The following is a 23032-nucleotide window of genomic DNA, read 5'->3' as shown; positions in this document are numbered from 1 at the left end:
ACTTAAAAATAAAAAAAAAATGGGACAATGTTCTAATATTTTATTTTACTACGGTCCAAAAAAAGATGAAGATGTATTATTTCAATATAATTATACATAATTATTAATTATATAAAGTTTTACATTTATATATAACTATATATTTATAAATAAAAATTATTAATTATGTACGAAATCATCCGATCAGAACAGACGGTTTAACCGGTTAAACCTAATACGGGACTTCTGTCGGTTTGACGTCCGACTCAGGTTTCATGATATGTATACGTCTAATAATATGTATTATTCTATTTGCTAGAAACAGATACCTAATTAAGGATAATAAATTAATTTAATTAATAATATTATTTGATTTCATTAAAATATATATACTCATAAATCTTTCCTTATATGAGTATCATACATTTTATTGGATTTACTTATACTCAGATTCATCATATCACATCCTAAATATCATTTCAATTGAAAGAAGATGAGGTTATGTTATTTTTATTCATGAACATATCAATTATCTTTACTCTAGGTGCAATCCAAAATAATAAAACATCATATAATGTGGCTTTGGTTTCTCTAATTAATTATGTGTTTACTTAGTGCCACTAGGTGATACTCAAATTTGGTTTTCAAATTAAGAGTAAATTACACTGATACCTCCTGAGTTTTAGTGAAATTATATAACTACCCCTCACTTTTTTTACACCTACACAAACCTCCCCTAATTTTTATACTTTCATTACACTCATTACACTGATCATCCCTGCATAAGAAATAAGTGTAATCTTGTAAACAAAAAATATGATAAATGCAATTAAGTTAAACAAAACATGATATATTGTGGAGACAAGTCCAAATAATATATGACTCAATATTTCTTTATTATTTTTGGTTCATTACACTATATTATAAGAGTGATTAGAATTGTTGATACATTTTTTAACCAAAAATAATAAAGATACAGTGATTTGTATATTATTTAGACTTGTGTACACAATATATCATATTTTGTTTAACTTAATTGCATTTATCACATTTTTTATTTAAAAGATTACATTTATTTCTTATACATGGGTGGTTAATGTAATGAAAGTATGAAAACTATGAGATGTTTGTGTAGGCATAGAAAAGTGAAGAATGGTTTGTGTAATTTCACTAAAACTCAGGGGGTGTCGATGTAATTTACTCTCAAATTAATGAGGTGCTTACTTGTTGAAACCAAGTCAATTTACTTTGCTAATTTATGTGACCCTTATTCACTTAAAGCAAATCAAGGATACTTTTCTTAACATAAGACCCAACCATGGTGAAATAATTTTATTATTCTTGAGTTAAATATTGTGTTATATTTTAGGATTTAATATATATACATTGACAATATAACTATTTTTACACTATCGACACATTATTCACCATTAATATGTTAATAATCATTTATTTTTTGCATCCTAACTGAAGGCAAATAATATATTTTTCAGAACCTGCTACGAGGTGATACTCAAATTTGCATGCAAAATTTCTTTCATATCAAGAGATATCACAGCTTAAAGTCTGTATTCAGCTTCTTATAGCATCATTGTATGCCCCTTTAGTAAGATGTTTCATATAGTTTACAACAATTTAGGACTCTGGGACAATAACATGGTACTTTTTAGAAAAACAGGGGCATTTAATGGTGGCTACCATCTCCTTTATTCTCCATCTCTTCTGCATCCTCGAATCGTTTATCGTTGATTTGAAGCTGCAATATATAAATAGAATGATATGAAATGGAATAGAAACAAATTAATGTACCATTGTTTGGATAGTTTATGATGGATTTGGGTGAAGAGGAGTGAAATTGGTTCATCTCATACGTTCCAAATAAACCATAAATGATGTTAAACTCTTATTTTAAACAATCCAAACAAAGGAATCTAACATCATTTTATTTCATTCCTCTCAATTCCATCCATTTCCATCAATCAATCCAAATATAGCCCAAAAAAACCTCAACAACAAAGGTACATCTAAAAGATAAGCAAATACAAAAGAATATATATTCCAGCCTTCCATGTATGAATATCCACATCATACATATTCCAGCCATTGGTTACTTGGATATATATTCCAGCCTTACTTGGATACTGAGTCGTGAATATCCACATCAACAAGACGACAACAATCAAAGATACAAATATACCATAGGTTTTGTTAACCAGACATTGGTTAGGGAATCAAAATTATAAAAATGCAGCATTCGAAATCAGAGCTTTTACAGTAGAGTGAGCTTGACCTAACAGCAAACGGTAAAGTTATTGCTTAGTGACCATGAGGTCATGGGTTCTAATCCTGGAAATAGACTTTCCACTTGTGGGAGTGAGGATACGTATATCTACCCTCCCTAGACCCCACTAAGTGGGAGCCTCGTACAATGGACCACCTTTTTATTTGGAATCAGGGCTTTTAAATTTTTAAAATGCCTCAAGGAGACATGGTTAACATTTCCTGAATATTAATTACTACATTATATATAAAAAACATGCTTTGGCAGGTATATACTTTGTTCTGTGTTCATATAATTTTCAGTCATTATATATTTCTTCGCCATCTAAAATATCTCAGAAAATCAGTTTTCCACTTTTCGAATTTCAGAAATTTAGGATGGATCTCTGATTAGTCATTAACCATAGAACTCCGAAGTGTGAAAAAATAAATTAACATAGCATTATGCCTATTTTCTATTATTAGAACTTATTGAAGCAAAAGTATAAAAGTATTAAAGATAGTAGAAATATAAAAGAGAAGTTGGAGAAGTTTTTGATGCACTCAAAGCACCACACAATACACCCACATCCAGATACACACAAACAAGTAGAAGAAAACCTAAAGGTTGTCTTGTTCTTATGATAAGTCACAAGTTCAATAATAACTTTTCACAGCCATATACCTCAGCCTCACCCAGTCAATCGTGCTCACCGGAATAGAAGAGGAAAAATAGATGTTGCCAAACTTACTAATAAATTATACAAACACATTATTGTACAATAATCTTCAGACGCTAGTTAACATCTACACTTTCTCCTTTTAACAGAAAACGCTACTTAATCCTAACTGGTAAGCTGGTAAGGTAACTTTATTCCTTATATACTTTAAAAAGGTAGTCCGGTGTACAAGGCTTTTATTTCATAGTATGAACAGATATAACATGCAGCCTTACCCCCACAGGGGAGAACTTGTTTCCAGGATTTAAACACACAAATTAACCATTGCGACAAAACTCACCCTCAAAAACTAGACAAAAACTTTACGGTTATGAAATTTACAATTATGGCTAGCAACACAATGACTTATACATCTCTTCTCTAGCCTTGCCTCTCCCAATGTCCCCACGCAAGGCCACAGTGCTCAACTTTCTCGCTTATACACAGCTAAAAAGATTTTAGGCCAGGAAAGTACAGATTTCTAGTTCAAGTTTACGATTAAAAGCAAATGACTAATAATTCAAATCAAGACAGGGAAGTTAAAATGGATTTAGGAAGGCCAACAGATCAAGAAAGAGAACAGTCAGAATGAAAGAGAGAGCACAACGAATAGATAATTTAGGGAAGTAAACCACCCAAAAAATATAGGGAGGGTTGCACGTGAAATAAAGATGGGAAAGTTAGAAGTTCAAATTAACAATCACTGAATGTATGGAAATTTATGGACAGTCATCCAAAAGGAAGGAAGCAATCAAGTCAGAATTTTAGACTGCACAAACAGACGTAGATAGAGAATTAAGGAGGAGATCCTACCTCAAGTACCGTACGAGCTAGGTCATGATTTCCATTAGACTGGCCGAGAGAGTTGACTGGATTCTGGGAGACATAACCCTCCTCCTCTGGATAAAAGAAGAGGTTTGACAATAATATAATTACCACAATAAGCAATACGAATAAAGATGTCATGATTAAAGAAACAAGACTAAAGCTCCTGCAAGTACCTGGTTCTTCATTTTCTGTCTGATCAGTACTGAAAACCCAATCATGCTCTTCTTCTTCCTCTAAAAGAACAATATCAACATAAATAATTTGGTAAGGGGAATACACAGAGTATTGAATAACCTTGTGGAAAAATAATACTGACCATCATTTGGTTCTGGATTAAGCTCAGCACACTCACAGAACACTTCAAATAGAGTATCCACTGCAAAACAATGAACTGATATATAAGCAAATCTTGGAGTAATGAAAATACACAGGATTCTACCAGAATTTAAATTGGCAGCATAGAAATCATGTAGTTCTACAAAACAAGAACAACAGTGTAAAGATAAGAAAAAGATACATTGGGTAGGATCAGATGGGATAAGCCTCATCTCTCTGATCTTGGATAGATCATGGATAACATTGCATTCTGAGTCTGAGTCATCAGAATCATCCTCATCTGCTTCAGTATCAATCTACATTCAGAAAGCTAATCAGAATGGATAAATCATAAAAGGGCAAGACTTTCCTAACAATAAATAAATGGTAAAGAAAAGCAGGCAAGCACACTGCAATCATTTCAAAAACGACTAAAAGGGGTAAGAACACAGTAAAAGTTGAAAATTCTCCACATGACTAATATCAAGCGAGAGCTTACTAAACCCTTTTTTAACAGCTAGTACAAGGGTTCCCCAAAAAACTCAATCCAAATCACAGGAAAAGGTTCTGTTGCCATAAACGATGTCATCCTTGTTCCAAAATCTGTTCCGTGGTTACCACAATAGTGAAACATTATGCAAATATTCGAAAATATATATGCAGTTGAATTGAATGGAAAAAACGTTCTCAGATAATTTAAATGTGTATAGCATATGCAAATACTTAGTTTCCCAATGTCAAGCATTTATATTGTCTTTCCCAACCATACTGGCGCTAAAGATCTGTTTGCGATTTGGGTTTTGGAGGGGGGAAAGGGGAAACGAAAGGCTTGAGAGACATGAAATACACCTATGAGATGACTCTAAAGTCTTTTGTTTGTCTTCCTTCCCCTCCAAAGCTAAACTCGCAAAGGACCCTAATTGTTATCTCGCTTCCCATTATAAGGGTAGACAGTATGTTCTGCTATCTATCTATCTATGATTCAATACTTAGACATAAACCTCGACATAATGTTGGTCTAATTTCTAAAACAATTGCTATGCCCTAAACTACGCTCACACCAAGCCGATTCTAGAGAGTGCAATCATAGACTATTTTCGGGATTTGAACATATAACTAAGCAGCAACTCCACTCTTGCGCCGAGACTTACCCTCGATATGGTACAAAGTAACTAACTAAAAGAAAAACAAAAATACCTGAGTATATATGCAAGGAACAGAGTAAGCTTCTGGATCAGTAGAAACAGCATGAAGAGAAATAGACAAAAAATCAACAGCATATCCTTTACTCTTATCCAAATCACTCAACCATATCACTTGCCTATATATACATATACAAGTAATAACAAACACATAACCGATTAATAAACAAAATGAGATTAGAAACAAATAAGAGAAAGAGAGAGAGAGAGAGAGAGAGGAGTTACTTGGTTGAGATATAGAGTGTGCCATTGGAGAATGGAGAGAAATTATTGAAAACAATGTCGACGGAAGATTGAACGTGCATCAATTCCTCGCCGTTAACGGTGTCGATAACTGCTTCTCCGGTTTCGGTTCTTTCGGTGAAATTTCTGAGCCCTAGACCCATTTTGATTGGTTAGTGTGAGTATTTCGTGGTTCACTTTCTAGGTTATAGGGGTTTTTTAAAGGGTTCTAGATTTCTCTAACTCTTTCATCATGTTCTAGTTCTACTCTTTTAGAGAAAGATAAAATGTACAAAGAGAAATAACAATATTTTCATTCTTATTTGGTCACCTCTTTCTTTTCTATTTTCTATAAGCGCGCCTACAATAATAGTGGATTCGAAAGGGATCATGTTGGAATTTCCCGATAATAGGGTGTGACTCATGTGCTTTTTTCTATCGGCCTTTCGAAAATGAAGCGTTTCTCAGCCTAAAGCTTAATAATTAGAGCTTAAAGAATTTGATTGCACGTATATTGTTGGTGCAATGATATCAGCCTTTCGGCCTTTCGTATATTGTTGGTGCGATGATATCAGTACTAACACCGGATCCCATCATAACTACGTAGCTAAGCATGTTTGGGCGAGAGTAGTACTAGGATGGATGACCTCCTGAGAAGTCCACGTGTTGCACTTATTTTCTCACACATTATTTTATAATTTATTATAATTCTTCATAAAATAATAACAATATCTATCTTTTTCTTATAATAGTAAACATTGTAATTATTCTTATTTGAATGTTACAACCTACTTCATTCTTGATCAAACATCTCATTTTTTTCATTTTTTATATCTTCTTATTCTTATTTCTTTCTTCTTGTTCTTAGTTAAGAATATAATTCATACTAAAAATATTCTTTTTCATAAGAATGAGTTAAGAACAACTCAATAGAAATGATCTAAGATACTCATATATTTCTACAAATTAATATTTGATTTCTCTTTGATATATTTGTTAAGAGTAATAATTATCCACCCAAAATAAATTAACTTTTAATCCTAGAGGGAAGGAAATCATTAATTATACAAAAAAAATAAAATGAAAATATTAGATCAGACTATATCAATAAATAGTTTCACAACATAAATTAAATTTTATTTTATATTTTACTTTAATAATAATTTAAATTTTCAACTTAATATTTTTATCATCTCCTTAAAATGAAATTTATAATTAATAATAATTGTTTAATTGATATTTATCTATATAATAGTATTACTAACACAATTAACTATTTTATTATTTAGTCTATAAGGTATTCCATATTATATTAGATCGATGTAGAATAATAAAATGTCAACAATAGAATAAACTCAAGGTATATAAAAATGTTGTAGTAATTCGGACATATGTAGAAAAACTCTTAGAAATGTCAAAAAGGATAGGTAAATTAAATACTAATGATATAACAATTAATGTTAACACAAAAATAACAAAATGAGGTAGTTGATTTTTTTCCGGTGTTAGTAATTTAATATTATTTTATACATTGACCAATTTCACTAATAATTAAATTTTAACGAGTAATTAGGAGGGAATAGTTTAAAATAACTATTTTCAAAAGACTTAAATTTTAGTTTTTTCTTATTTGATTTCCTTATATATCTTGTACTTGTTGGTTGAATGATATTTCAAAATTGATAAATAAATAAATTCCAAAATTGGAAAATTGAAAATCAATTTCCCGCGGCGAATCTTTCTCATTATGCCACGTTGGCAATCCTCGTCTTATCATATCCACCAATCAGCGCAAAGTCTAAAACCCTATATAACCCAAAGTGCACTACTTCATCAAACACTATTCTCTCTCCACTCGCTTTCTCAATCGCAATTTCTAGGGTTTTGAAATTTCTTCAATCAATTTGAAAAAATAAAATGAGTTCTAAAGAAGGATCAACGAAAGGAGGAAGAGGCAAACCAAAGTCCTCAAAATCCGTTTCTCGATCTCAGAAAGCTGGTCTTCAATTCCCCGTTGGAAGAATCGCGAGATTCCTCAAAGCTGGAAAATACGCTGAACGTGTTGGTGCTGGTGCTCCGGTCTACCTCTCCGCCGTTCTAGAATACCTCGCCGCCGAGGTTCATTTTTTCAATTTCTCATTCCACGATATTTTGCTAGATTTAGGGTTTTCACCGTTCTGAATTCGATTTTGATGTTGTTTCAGGTTTTGGAATTGGCTGGAAACGCTGCAAGGGATAACAAGAAGAATCGTATTGTTCCTCGTCATATTCAACTCGCTGTGAGGAACGATGAAGAATTGAGCAAGCTTCTTGGTTCTGTGACCATTGCGAACGGTGGCGTTTTGCCGAATATTCATCAGACATTGCTTCCGAAGAAGGTTGGAAAGGGAAAAGGTGAAATTGGATCTGCTTCACAAGAGTTCTAGAATGTTCTAGTGTTTGTGTTTGTTTAGAAGAATTATAGTTTGTTATATTGCTATAGATGTTAAATGGATGGAAAATGTAGTGAACTTTTGATGGTTCATACCGTGCTCTGTGACTTTGAATGAAAGAAAATTGTTCACTATCATAATTGTTCATACCCTAAACCCTTAATCTCAGTCCATTTACAATAAATTCTTAGGGTTTGATATCCTTTGGTGGGGATGAGAACTGGAATACCCTTTACCCTTATAGGATTTGCTTATCATTTACTATTAATTTGTATTACTTTTGTTTCATTATCATTGATTATTGATAAATCAATGATGAATGATTTGTGGATAGTATAAAAATAATATAAATATACATGGTTAATAAATCAATGTATACATATCAAGTACTAAAATAATAATTAGTATATATATATATATATATATGAATAATAATATAAAGCTAACCTGAAGCCCAAATAAAATATATAATGTATACTCCTAAAGAAATAAAAGATTATAATATTTTCCCATCCTATTTGACATGGACCATTTTTACAATTATTGTAGGTGAAAAATATGGTCCTTGAAAACAAAAGTAAATTATATTTACATCCATTAATATTTAATAAATTTCCCAATCCACCGTTCTCTTTTGGGCACGTACAAAATTTCCCCTTTTACTCCACCACTCAATATAGACTTCATAATCTCTCAAGTATCTGTTGAAGCCTTCGTTGTGATGAAGATTCCATGATAGCTTTTAGCATTCTCTACTCTCTTAATGAATAATGAATATCTTTTTTGTTTTTCAAGTCCAGTCATATGAGAATTAATGTTAGATCATCAAAATCACTAGCATTATCAACCAAAAAGCTTTGTCTTCCATAGATGAGACAATTTGGTGTCACTCTATGAGTCTAGGACTCCAATTTTACTCTCATCCCTTATGTTTTCTTAACTACCTTGCCTATGAGAGCATTAATCATTTTTCAAGTATGTGTAAAATAAATTTCATCACCGTTAATAAAATATTTTTCATTCACCTTAGAGGAGTTAAATTTGACATCAAAATTTAGAAATCTAGCTAAATAGTTGAAAGTGAACTAAGCAATTCCCATTATTGACTTGTTAAAGTCAATCTCACCTTGATTCTGAATGAGATTAGTTAAATTGAACTTGATAAATGAATGATATCAAATATATCTTTCTTATTATCATATAAAATGTCTTTCTAACTAAATGTATTACACTTACATAATAGACAATTAATTTTTTTATAATAAAAATTGATTTAAAATTGATGAAAATTATTTGAGTTGTCAAGTATAAAATTGAGCTAATTATCACACTCACAAATCCTTGAGTTTTAAACAAATTGAATTAGAGTAAAGTCAAACTTGACTCTACACTCATTTTAGGTGGAAGGTCACCATTTAAGTTGGTGGGTAAGAGCTTATAAAGAGTGAGTTTAATTGTATTGTTAGCATTGGACTTTTACTATTATATCTTCTTAAATTAGTATAATATTTGTTATGTCTTATTTTTTTTTCCTTCGGTCAATTTTCATTTTAAAATATTTTATAAAGGAAAAAACAATACACATATCAAACATTACAGATTTAAGGAGATAAATTATTTCATGATTTTATTCTGTTTGATTTTTATCATAATACCTGAGTGTTGCCCCAATTGGGGTGAGTGAGTTATTATAGATAATAGTAGTTGTTAAGAAGAGTGAATGAATCGAAATGGGAGTAGAATTGTTATTGATATGTCATGGTTTCTTAACTCTCTTCGTCATTGTTTCATTCCTTTGTGGTAGATGGCCCATTTTTGAAAATACTTTCATTCAACGCTTTCACTTCTTCCTCACTTTTGGTGCCTACGATTACTTCTTGTAACCCCTCTCTCTCTCTCTCTCGCTCTTTCTTATTCTTCTTCTTCAAATCAATTGATGATTGAATTGAATTGAATTGATTTGAATTGTTGCAGGCGTTTTGTTGGTTCTGTTTTGGGTTCTAAATCTAAAGATGTTGTTCTCTCTATTGAATATTACTGCTGCGATCGACCCAACCCACTTCTCCAGGTTTTATTATTAATACTAATTCTTCATTTCATGGATGAAAAATCGAAACTTTTTCAATTGGGGTAGTTTTATTGTGAGGGTTAAGTTGGAATTTTTCATTATTTAGGGACTAGATTGGAAAAATTAATCTGGGTATTCAAGAACAAGTTGTGATTTTTTATGGGTTTTGATAAATTTGTGCTGTGTTTATTGCAGATCATATATCTTGTCATCATCAGCTTTACATATTATTTCGTTGCTAAGTCTTCATTTCCCTATATTCCTGGATACTATTTATCTGAAATTCATTGGTATTGTATTGCAGGCTCAATTATTTTACTCTCTTTTCATGCTATTTGGTTTTCTCACCATTATTTTATCCTTAAATTTTATTAGAAAGTATGTTTTCTGTTTAGGTACTTAAGCTTGGAGGCTGTTGCTATTGGAATTCTGCTATTTCTTTTGACCAGCTTTTCCGATCCAGGGACGATAACGGCCGACAATGTTACTCACTATCTTTCTGCTTATCCCTACGATAATATCATTTTTTCGGAGAAAGAATGTTCCACCTGCAAAATTCCAAAGTGAGTTTTGCTTACAACTAGTGTCAGTGTTTTTGCTACAATTATGAGTATATATATTGGATGGTCTTAATTTTTTCGCACAGACCTGCTAGGTCAAAACACTGCAGCATTTGTAAACGTTGTGTTGCACGCTTCGATCATCACTGTGGATGGATGGTTAGTAACCTTTTAATTTCTCCATTGTTGTAGTTTGTTTATATGGTTTTTCATTTAATAAATCACATTTTATTTAGGTTGAACTGAAAGTTATTATACTTGCAGAATAATTGTATTGGGGAGAGGAACACCCGGTATTTCATGGCTTTTCTTTTATGGTGAGTTTTGTATGTGTTGCATAGTTAACAATTTAATTTTATCTGTGTATCTTTTTATGTAATCTAACTTCTTTGCAATAGGAACCCTAGAAAAGTGTGGCACGTTATAAGACTGAGCAAAGATTCAAGATTAAAATATTTTACTTAGAAATATGTCAGTAGGCATCTTCTTGCACTTCCAATAGAAACTTCTACATCCTAAAACAATCTCTTATTTTGTTCTGACCCCAAGGTTCATAATTGAGAACCTGAGGCAACCTTTCAAGCCTTGTCTTTTCTTTTGTGTGGTTTTCCATTCAACGTTCAATCTTTAGCTAAAAATGAGGGGGGGTTTGGGCTAGGAAATTTGGTGTCTATAAATATTGCCTTGGTGGCTAAATGGTTATGTCACTTTCTATTAGAGACTATTTCATTTTTGAACCAAGTTATTCAGCAGAAGCATGATTTGGATTGGAATTAATAGGATGCTTAGTTTATCTCTGAGTGATGACAAGTGTATCAATTTTTGGGTGAACACGTGACTTGGGTAAAAAAGGTCTCAATCTTAGGGCTTAAGTTCTATGACGGTGGCTTGCTTTAGCAATACTTTGGTGCACTTGGTTGGATCATAACACACGTCTATAAGGGTGTTCCGTAGCCATTAAATCTTCTGTGTGGGATATGATTATGTTTTTAGCCTCCCTATGGTTATCCACTCTTGGATGTTTCAAAGATATCGCCTCCTGAAAATGCAGAGAGTTTGGGCAACCCTGCTGCATTCATAGTTTTTCCTTAATGTTATTCTTTCATTTTAGAGGATGCATTATCTTCACTCTTGTTCCTTTACCAAAGTACTGTACCACTATCTCTTCAACTCATTCCAAAACACTATGAACATGTTATCGTGGTGCATAAAATATCCTTCAGTTCAACCTTTCCCTCCTTTTAAGAGGTTGTTTAGATATTAAAGGAACTAGATTTAATTCCAGTCTCTTTATCATTACATAGTAAACATTTTCATTGCTTATTTCAGATTTACCACAGATTTGCATTAAGTTTCACATGCTTCATGTCTGATTCCTTTCTTATTTGTGAGCCTTTCATTTCCTGTAGGCATTTTCTTTTGTGCTTGTATGGAACAGTTGCCATTGCCTTGATTCTTGCTGGAAGATTAAAAGAATTAAAAGTTGTCTATATACTAACAGGTAATACAAATTTGCATTTAATATATATCTTAAATTTAAGTCCGTTTCTTATTCTAATTTTTACACTTTTCTCCTTATCTTGATTTTGCAGTTTACTATGGAATAGAAAAAACTCTTTGGGATTTAGCTCCTCATGTTGTCCAGGTGAGGGATTTATTTAATTTTGTGAGTCTACTTATTGAATATTGATTAGAGAGTGAGCCCCGATGCAATGATAAGGCTGCTTGCCTTATGACCTAGAGGTCTATGACTTCAAATCCTGAAAACAGTTTCTTCGCTTGTGAGGGTAAGGCTGCGTGCCTGCTTACATCTACGGATCTATCTACCCTCCCCAGACCCCACTTAGTGGGAGCTTCATGCACTGGGCTGCCCTACTTTTTGATTGTTACGTATTCCTATTCTTATGCTCCACTTTCCATTTTAATGTTTGAAGATCTTTTGTTATTATGCAGTGGTTGCTTGGATCCTACAACACTCAGATCCTTCTTATGGTGTTCCTTGCAATTATATCAATGCTGTTGTTCGGTTTCTTTGGTTATCATGCAAAACTGTGCCTTAGCAACACTACCACTAATGAGGTACTTTCTACATGTGACCTTGTAATTATTATGCAAAGTAACTTTGTTAGTAAAATATCAGGAGCCAGGAATCGGCATGGCGTCTTTTTTCTTTTGCCATGTAGCCAGAAAGATATTTGCATAAAATTTGACAGTTTTGTTAGTGATTTTCAGTTCTCATCCCGCCGCAACAGGATGGGTTGCGTTTTATGCTAAAAATATTTCATTAGGTAGCACTAGAAGCATAAAACACCTAGTTCTAAACAGAAATATACGGAGTGACACATCTATTATATTTGTGAGAACGTGGTTTTAGTTTTAATAACTTCCATTGTTTGTTCTCTCGCCGTGACTTTTGTTTTTCCGGTGTGTCTCCATTTCCCCGTAGTAGCAGAATCCTTGCATTCACAAAACCACACAAACTGGACAGGTTGTTTGGTAGTTAGTTTTGGAGTGGTGAAATATGAAAAATGTGATTGTTTCCAAAACAATCTAACAACTTTTTAAAATAGGATTGAAACTTCCAGCTTATCTAACTCACCCGAAAATAAAAAACTGTGTTTTTCGAATTTAATCAGGTTTGCGAAAGATATACGATCTTATACCCGAAACAGTTTTTTTTGTATTCTGTACCAAACACACTCTAAAATTAAAGGTTTCTTTATGGATTTTCAGACCTTTAAGTGGCAAGATTATATGGAGTTGCAGAGGAAGGTAAAAGAAGCAAAAGCTAGTGCTGCAGCTCTAAGACAAAGTATAAGTGGATTGAGCAATGAAAGAAAACCTTCGGTAAGCAAATGGCGATCCTTCTTTAGAAGATCACCTCTAGAAGATGTGGTAGTTGTTAAGAATAATGTTTATGATAAAGGATTCATTCACAATATTCATGAAGTTGTTTCCCCTCTCTCTACAAGGACTTCATTTACACAATCCAAATTCAAGTCTAGCTGAGTTGTGAACATGAAATAAGTGGGTAGCTTTTCCCTAGAATTCTTTCTTTAGACACAGATATAAATTATGAGAGTGAAATGTATGTACCGACAACGTATAAGTTTTATACACTGTCATTGTATCATCAGCCATTCATGTTTATTTATCATCGAGTCTGCAAAAAAGTAATACAAATAAATGGTCGATAATATATTGACTGTGTATAAATCTTTACGCTGACAATGCATAAATATTACACTCATAAATTGTTGTGAACTCTAGAGATATGATGTAATTTTCTTTTTGTGTTTGAAGGAGTTCAGGACTAGTTGTAGAATGAGAATTGATTGTTAGATAGATAGTCTTTGTGTGTGCAATTGTGCATGCATGTGTTCTTAGGTTAGGTTAGTTTACACAGATTAAAAGATAATGTGCTTTGTCATAAATCAAATTAAATTTGCTTATTTGTTCAACATTTAAAGAAACATTTTTATATATTGGTGACTCCAAACAATTATTTAAAGAAAATTACATTGATATTTTCTAAGGTTTGTTTTAAGATAATAAAATATCTCCTGGTATAAGAAGATAAGTTATCTCCTCTAGCTACTAAAATCATTACACTAAGTGCTGTTTTACACCAACTTTTTTTTAAAGTTTTGTGGTTACTTAATCTTCTAACTAATTTATCAATTTTAATTCTGCATGCCAAATTTTCAATGCACAATCAACTCTAGACCGAGTTAAAGTAATTATTAGGATGCACATGAATTTGTAAACTAACAAACCCTACAGATCGGAATTAAAGTAATACAAGTGAATGGTCCATGATATAATGACTGTATATAAACTTTTCTACTAAAAGTGTATAGATAGTACGAGAAAATGTATAATTTTTTCCTGTCATAGAATCACCAATCTTAGTAAAAGTTCTTCTTACCTTTGAAGCTACCACAAGACACAGTTCTTCTTAATCCTTTACTTGGAAAGCAAGGTTCAAGTAGTAACACTTAATTTGAGCCTAAGCTTTCAGCATCTTATCCCTACCACCATATCTGATCACACTTAAACTTCTCCTCAGATTTTTCCGTCTTAAAGTCGTATCGCAAAGCTTCCACAGCAACTCGATCTTTTTTCAACTGCGGTCGAACACTTACTTCAAACTTAGAAAAACTCTTGTCTTTCTCATTAGCCTTACATGTAGCAGCAGTTTCTGTGTATAGAACATGCCCCTCTTTAAAGGAACTTTTACTCTGGTGTACATCTGCATTATTTATAGAAGGATCACCACCATTTTCCTTCTTAGATGTTTCAACTTTACCATACCCATCAACCCCAGAAGTGCATTTAGCCATAGATACAGGAACTTGCATCGACGAGTATCGAGTAGACAAACCGCGGAATAACAAAGGACGAGCCTTAAAATTTATATACAGTTAGTGCATCATTTACCTTTCATTTGAATTAAAGTTTTTGAAATTTCAATGATTATCAAAAATGAATAATGGGTAAACCACCAACAGTATAAAAAATTATTATACTGTATATACATTTTTTATCAAAATAATATACCTTTATATATGACATTAAAACTGACAAAACTACTAAATTGACTTTTTAAGTATTTTTTTATTTTAATTGGTCACACAAGTTATTTTTTTTATGGACAAATGTAAGTATGTTAGTATTTGTTGTAGGTGAGTCTTGAACCCTCAAACTCAGTCATTTCACTTTTTATCTATAATCATCAAACCACCTTATAATTTTTTTTAATTTGTTATGAGTGAGACTTGAACCTACAATCTCTTCCACTCTATTATTTAACTCTCTATACCTTAATTATTAGACCACTTTATAACTCCTAAGTTACTTTTATATTAATTGTCCCGTAAACTTTATTGTTGTTTCATTTGAGTACCAGCAGAACTTTTTTTTTCTTCATAACTTTTTATATGGATGTTCAAAATTGGATTGGTGCAAAAATAAAATTGAAAACCGGTTCGAAATAAAACGGAACCACAAAAATCAAATTTGATTACATTATGTTCGATTGATTTTTTTTAAATCGATCGATTCGATTTTTGGATTCAACTCTAGAAACCATCTCAATCCAAATTAGATCACAACAATATTATGAAACAAGCTAGAATGCAAAGTCAACAATTAATTGGTCATATAGTAATTTTCATTTAATATGACTAAAAATATAGGTGCTTCGTGAGTAATACATTACCACACATAGGTAAAATATTTACAACATATGGATAGTATTTATTTTGGTAAATATTATTAAGTTGTTAAGTTTGTGTTCTTTTTTATATACAATACATTCACAATGAAGGAATAAATAAATGTCAATTGTTACGTGTGTGTTCTTCTCTTATATTAAACATTACAAAAAAAAAACTACCTTTTATCAAATGAAAACAAGTTAGATGAATATTGAGAAATTAATTCCGTTATCAAAATTATAAATTTATTTTTCTAAATTTTTTATTATATTATTATAAACCTTTTATTTAAGGACATATATTAACATTTTCCTTATTATTATTACTCTTAAACATAAATAATTTATTGTTATAAACCTTTTATTTAAGAACATAAATTAACACTTTCCTTATTATCATTACTCTTAAATATAAAAATACAAATCAATAATAAATAAATGATATATTAATTATTGGAAATCTTTCCATTAATAATATACAAATGTTACACTCAAATTAAATACCTTCCAATTTTCATTACTAAAAATAAATTAAATTTATGCTTTACTTTTGTTACTAAGGAAAAAATTGAAAAACAAACATATGCATTAACAATGTACGAGTTTTACATATTATCACCTCATATACTATTCATATTTTATCATTATCAACTTTAAAAATATATAATACACAAATGAATAATAAACAATATAATGATTATGTACAAATTTTTACACCGAAAAACTACGAAATATTATAGATGACACGTGCATGGTAGGTGAAGGGAAGAAAGTACTAGAAGATATAGGTAATAATGAATATCATTATTATATAAATCAAAAGAAACCAATTCTCATTTTCACATTCAAAACCTTATTCCATTCTAAAGGGGCGATCTGAGGTAAACCCTATTTTCTCAATTCCAGATCCAATTTTATAATTCAATTTTTATTTTCTCATATTTTATGCATGTGTTGTTTGAATTCGTGCTATCATTAGAATCATCTATTACAGGTAGTTAATTTGTGAATTGGAAATTGTAAAATTTAATTTTCTTTTTGATCTAAGTGTTTTTTTTTTCACAAGTTGAATTTCAGTTTTTTTCTTTATTGTTTGATTTTTTTATTTATTATAAAAGTTTTTCCAAATAATTTTGGTTTGTTCAGTGTTTTATTTTAAAGCTTTTAGCTTACAAAAGCTGAAATTCCTGAACAACCCAAAATCAAAGGCATTTTTTTAAACAAAATAATCACTTTTTGTAAGAAAGGCTTTAACTTTATTCTTATTTGGAATTCCTGAACATGAATTTTTTGAGTGAAATATATTTATATTTTGCTTCAAAGTTTTGAAAGAGTTTGTGGATCCCTTTGTTTTTTTAGATTTCCCTGTAATGAAACAATGTTTTAAGATTTGTGTTGGTCTTAGCATTATGCCATAGTTCGATCCATGTAGCCGATCCTACTTACTGGGATAAATACTTGGTTGTTGATGTTGTTGTTGTTTAGCTCTTTTGTTCTAAGTGGCTGTTGTTTTGTTCAGATCACATTGAACAATGGCGAAGGGTGTTGCAGTTCTCGGAAGCAGTGAGGGTGTTGCTGGAACTGTTTACTTTATTCAGGAAGGAGATGGTAAGTTTCTACCTTCCAGAGATTATATATGTTCATGTTTTGTACTAATCTAATAACATATGTTGTGAATTTGCCAGGTCCAACCACTGTAACTGGTACTCTTTCTGGTCTTAAGCCTGGCCTCCATGGATTCCATGTCCATGCTCTTGGTGACACCACAAATGGATGCCTATCAACCGGTATTTACGTTATTCCTTAGACTTAGACGATAACCGGTGTTATTATTTTAAACCTCAAGTATTAATGGGCTGGAACAAATTGTAAACCCTCACTATGATTGGAGTGGATCATCTCATGTCAAACTTTAACATCACCTTTTCATGCGATGAATGAAATAGATGCGAAAATTTTAGATAATGGCCCCCTTTTGAAATGTGTGGAGTCTTATATGAAACTTTTTGTGTATAAATCTCCACATGCGAAAATGTCAATAGACGGAGGATTGACAAAAGGAATTGATCTGTGTATTATTTACTGAATATGGTAGATAATGGGACCTTGCCCAGATCACTGTTGGAATTGAAAATAACAGAATGCAAAAAGTGTTCACACATCAACCCCTATAAAGATTGTCTCACATGTGATATACCTTCTTGAATTCTTACTCTTTGTGTAGATATGCTAAATCTTAGGTCTGTGGCTGTGTTATGCTATTAATAGGTCTTTAAACTTCTTGGCCTAAACAAAATATTTTACACGAGAGGGTCCATTCCTGCATTTTACTTCGATGAAAATAAAGTTGAACATGTGCCAGAGGTGGTTTTTCTTCTTATGTAGGTTATATAACACTGTTTTTTGTACTTATGTTCTTCAAAGATCCATGCATGGGAAAGAAGTTTGTTAAAATTCACTAAATTCTGACATTTTATCAACTAATAATATTAATATCGTATAGCTGAAGATTTTGAGTTCCTGTTTTTTTACAGGACCACACTACAATCCTAATGGCAAGGAACATGGTGCCCCTGAGGATGACAATCGTCATGCTGGTGATCTTGGAAATATTAACGTCGGTGATGATGGTACGACTTTGTTCCTTTGTTTGTCTGTTAATCAAGATCACATGCTTCTCTTTTTGGTGGTGGTTCATCTTTAAAAGAACTTGTATATTTTGTGTGTCCTAACATGTGCTTGTTTGGTTCTTATTTAAAATGTTTTCTTGCATTGTATAATTCAGGTACTGTGACCTTCTCTATTACTGACAGTCAGGTATGTTATTCATCTCCTTGTCCCAAACCTCTGATGAATTCTTGTAGATTGGCACCAAGATTTGAAAAGTTCAATATATAACAACCTAGAAAATGTTCGCAGATCCCTCTAACTGGACCAAACTCCATCATCGGAAGGGCTGTTGTTGTCCATGCTGATCCTGATGATCTTGGGAAAGGTACTCACAAACCTACTTTATTTCTTGGTATCCGAGTCGTTGAACATCCTTCTGCCCATAAATTGTAGGATAATGCTTACTAATGTGCACTTAAGGGATTGGTTAAGGAAGCAAAATGAGAAGTTTGTATGGGAAAGTATTGAAAAATGAAAGTTATTTTTCAAAGCAAAGTTATTTTTTTCTTCAATCCTTAGTCAGTTCCCTTGGGGCATTGGTAAGCTTAACCCTAAATTAAATATTTCCACAATCTTCTTTAACCTTCCTTACACATTGGAGCTCTTCTATTTTCATGTGAAAACTCTATTTTTTTCGGCTCACTACATGTTAATATTCATTGTTTTCTTGTGTAGGTGGTCATGAGCTTAGCAAAGCCACCGGAAACGCTGGTGGCAGAGTTGCTTGTGGTAAGCACAGTCTGTTACAGTAATGCTGTTTTTGTCTCACATTCTGTTACATGCATGATATCAAAAGTTCGGACAAGCCTCATCTAAACTCTAGAGTGACTTTCTCCCTAAAGTGAAGTAAGAATGTATCCACCATTCATTTGGAAAATTACATAGAAACCTTAGATGATCTCCAGTTCTATGCAAAGGGTTGTGTGCTAGATCCTTAGTGTATATGCTAGTTCGCATACGACGGTTGGAGCTACCTCACAAAGTATGTTCCACTTAGCATGTCAGACGTATACTAATCATTGATGACTTGATAAACAAAAAAGTATCCTTACATGCATATAAGGTGTGTGTGATTTTAAGGTAGATACATCCTTAACTTGTTCACTTTAGAGACAAGCTCGTTTTAAGAAAGTCTGATCCTAAAGTTTCCTTTGTGCTTGTGAATATAAAGGTTTCAAATATCTTTTGAGAGTATCAACCACTCATTCAAGATTTGTTTTGGTTGTTTGTTGTAGGCATTATTGGTTTGCAGGGATAAACCTCCCTTGTTTGCATGAAGTTGAAAAGGTGGTTGATCAGAGGAAAAAGCTTTAGAATTATGGAATAATACCCTTTTCCTGTTGTTTCCTGTTCTGTACTGCTGAAACATGTATTGTTAGCATTCTGATGCATAATCAAATTGGTACTTTACCTGAAGTTTGTTTAGTTATTGGTGGTTATTGTTTAGTTTGCAGTATGATATTTGAGAATTGTGTTTACATACTTATTTCCAATTAGATTTGTTTTTTGCCTGCTGTATTTTTTTGGATACTAGGGTATCCCCTCTCAATTTTGGTAAGTAACTAATCTTTTTTGGGTGCGTGACTGTCCCTCCCAACAAGTGTAACTCCCAGGAATTTAACCATTGACCTTTTGGTCATCCTAGGGATTTAGTAGGGTCTTACACCGTTAGATCAATGTTTGGTTTTTTCATGCTCTATGATGGTGGTAAAATAATAAGTACATCCCCATTAATACTATGTCAAAAATATAAGGGGGAGGAACAATAAATTTTCTATGTCTCACTTGTGACTTGTGAGAGGTAAAGAAAGGTATACCCTAGCTAAATATGTTATTAAGCTAAATATGTTCCCTTATTAACACCCTGATGAGACATTTCATTTAAGAGTTTTTGTAATCTTGAAGCACTTTTCACTCGTAGTATTTCAAGTAGGGCTGGAAATGAGCTGAACCGAGTCGAATCAGAGTTCAGTTCGATAAGGATTGGTTTAGTTTGAAATTCGACTCGAGTTCGATACGAGTTATTTTTTTAGTTTGAGTTCGGCTCAGTTGAAGTTCGCGAATTGTTTGATTCAATTCGAATGGTTCATTTAGACAACTCAAATAACTAATTAAATTTTAAAAAATACTACAAAATGTTTTATATATATAATCATAATCTTGTTTATACATATAATGACAATAAATATAAAGGTCATAATAAACATAAAAGTTAATTTATATATATATAATACATTTATATAAATATAAATATATAAGTGAGTTCATGAACCTAATGAGTTGAACTATATTCAACTTAAGTTCGACTCATTTATTTAAGGAGCTTAATTTTTAGCTTAAGGTCAACTCGTTTGGTTCATGAAATTTATCAAGTTAAATAACGAATTGAGTTTCAAACGAATACCGAGTTGGTTCGGTTCATTGTCAGCCTTAACTCCAAATAATATAACATGCCAATGAAACAATTTTACAAACATGAATTTGGTTTTCCTCTTTAATTACTTATCTCAACAAAAACTAAGGTTCAAGAGTCTCCTTTTGTTGGACTCGTTGTCCTCAAGTTTTCTCTCTCTTGTATTATAGGTTTTGATAACATGGAGCGATACAAAATAGTGGGACAACGAATGTACTCCCTTTTACAAAACCTCTACACCTCTTTCAATGAAATCTCCAATCTCCAAAATGCTTTGAAATAACCATATTGTTATGCCAAGATACCATAATGGCATATCCATAACAATGCAAATTCATTAACTCACTAAGTTGTCTAATAATTTAAGACTTATACTTATCATAGTAAGGCCATGTCTAGAAATTATAGGACTTCTCACTCATTCTCATGTAGAAAACACAAGAGAAACAATTATCATAATAAAAATGAAAACAATAAGAGTTTTTTATTGTCTCTCTCAAATCGCAAGTCAATGTTCTTCTACAAGACCTTTGACCGCAGGATGACACAGGAGTGGTGTCATGTCACATGCCTATGACAAAGAGGCATACTTTGATATGGGAGTACATCTGTTGTCCCATAGATTGTGTCACTCTATATACCATGTGTTTATAATTGGTCAGAAAAATATTTAATAATTAAATTTTTGACTTAAATATATTTTTCCTGATCAATCACATACACATAAAATATGTAATGACACAAAGTATGACACAACAGATGTGTAGTCATGTTGTACAAAGGAAAAGTTTGGTTGCTCTAGTAATTATGCTCTAATTCCTTCTATGAGACATGACCGTGTACCAAAATGATATCATTCTACGTTAAAAAAATCAATTTAAGATAAAATTTAATTATTAAGTATTTTTGTGATAGATGTTTCTGACCAAGTTGTATCTATGATCCTTGTTATTAGCCTTTTCCAATTCTAGCATTCTCTTGGCTACTATTGAGCTTTGATCCATCTTTATTTTTTTTCTTCATGAAGTACATAACTGAACTTGTCTTCATATCAAATTCCCATTTCTTTACTTCTGGGCCTATTTTCCTTCTTAGTTCTAATTAATAGCACAAATCATATCAAAAATCCATGTTTAATCCAACCAAAGGAAATAACATAAAACAAAACTAAAGAGTCATAATTAAACTACAAGATACCAACAAGACATTAGTCTAGTGGTGTAAAGCCTTGTTAGATTTCCACTTTGATTAAAAGGTCATGAGTTCAATTCTTGTAAGCGATACTTGTTGGGAAAGACAATCACACCTGAGAAAAAATCGGTTTTTATCTATAATGTGAAAAAATATTCTTGTAGTACAAAAAACTACAAATGCATGCAAAATGTAAGATGAATGTACTACAAATTCACACATAATAAGTAATTGGATGGTGAAGATGTTCTTGAACAATGTCCTCTTGTTGATATTTCCTTTGTGAATCAATTTCAACTTCTTACCACCTTAGCAACAATAGATATGTGAAAAGTGTTTAGGATAATCTTTACACCTATGATAAGGTTATCTCATAAATAGGAAAATATTTCTTTTCACTTTTTCATTAGTTATCTTTTTACTATAAAAACTCTAATTATCTTATCTCTTATCCACTCATGAAATTAATAATCCTAAAAATAAAAATTTCATTATTTTTTCTGTATTTGTTTAGCTTTTATATGAACTATTCATGTCCAAATCTCAATTTTTTTTATTTTTTTATAACTCAAGACATTTTTAAAATAAGTTTAGGATTGAAGAGATTTCTTTTCAGTAATTTGTCATTTTTTAGTGTACCCATTTTTTGCTTCAGTTAGAAATCACAAATTTTAGTTCTTACGGTTTTAGCTCTTTTCCTAGGTACTTTATATCTACCTTTTTGGATAAGGACCTTTCGAGTTTTGTGACTATCATTTTCAATAAATATCGCTTATAAAAATCGAACGTTCGACTTTATGGATTTAGTGGGGAGCCATATTTGCTATCCTACAACTTTGTGTCACTCTATGTGTCAGGAAGTGTGATTGACCAAACAAATATTTAATAATTACAATTTTAATTTAAATAATTTTTTTCAACCAATCAGAATCAATGATACATAGAATGATACAAAA

The 23032-nt window shown here is 31.8% G+C and overlaps 4 protein-coding genes across 4 annotated transcripts; 3 read left to right on the top strand and 1 right to left on the bottom strand.

Moving 5' to 3' along the window:
• Positions 1483–5732, bottom strand: LOC109345784 (chloride conductance regulatory protein ICln-like). The gene is made up of 7 exons (XM_019584981.1): positions 5528–5732; positions 5298–5421; positions 4303–4417; positions 4102–4161; positions 3959–4018; positions 3771–3856; positions 1483–1735 (listed from the first exon to the last, which is right to left on the bottom strand). Exons 1-7 carry the CDS (start codon positions 5686–5688, stop codon positions 1664–1666), a joined length of 678 nt encoding a protein of 225 aa, XP_019440526.1. The 5' UTR covers positions 5689–5732; the 3' UTR covers positions 1483–1663.
• On the top strand, positions 7345–8092 carry LOC109345786 (histone H2AX-like). Its single transcript, XM_019584983.1, has 2 exons — positions 7345–7642; positions 7729–8092. The coding sequence occupies exons 1-2, from the start codon at positions 7442–7444 to the stop codon at positions 7948–7950; spliced, it is 423 nt and encodes a 140-aa protein (XP_019440528.1). The 5' UTR covers positions 7345–7441; the 3' UTR covers positions 7951–8092.
• On the top strand, positions 9636–13665 carry LOC109345783 (probable protein S-acyltransferase 17). The gene is made up of 10 exons (XM_019584980.1): positions 9636–9835; positions 9931–10024; positions 10220–10314; positions 10420–10587; positions 10671–10743; positions 10849–10901; positions 11994–12085; positions 12177–12229; positions 12538–12663; positions 13318–13665. The coding sequence occupies exons 1-10, from the start codon at positions 9687–9689 to the stop codon at positions 13591–13593; spliced, it is 1179 nt and encodes a 392-aa protein (XP_019440525.1). The 5' UTR covers positions 9636–9686; the 3' UTR covers positions 13594–13665.
• On the top strand, positions 16621–19941 carry LOC109345785 (superoxide dismutase [Cu-Zn]). Its single transcript, XM_019584982.1, has 8 exons — positions 16621–16683; positions 17322–17410; positions 17488–17589; positions 18337–18432; positions 18588–18619; positions 18722–18797; positions 19148–19201; positions 19708–19941. Exons 2-8 carry the CDS (start codon positions 17335–17337, stop codon positions 19728–19730), a joined length of 459 nt encoding a protein of 152 aa, XP_019440527.1. The 5' UTR covers positions 16621–16683; positions 17322–17334; the 3' UTR covers positions 19731–19941.

The sequence above is a fragment of the Lupinus angustifolius genome, chromosome LG04 (genome assembly GCF_001865875.1).
Source record: "Lupinus angustifolius cultivar Tanjil chromosome LG04, LupAngTanjil_v1.0, whole genome shotgun sequence".
NCBI classification, from domain to species: Eukaryota; Viridiplantae; Streptophyta; class Magnoliopsida; order Fabales; family Fabaceae; genus Lupinus; species Lupinus angustifolius.
This window is presented reverse-complemented; position numbering and strand designations above follow the sequence as displayed.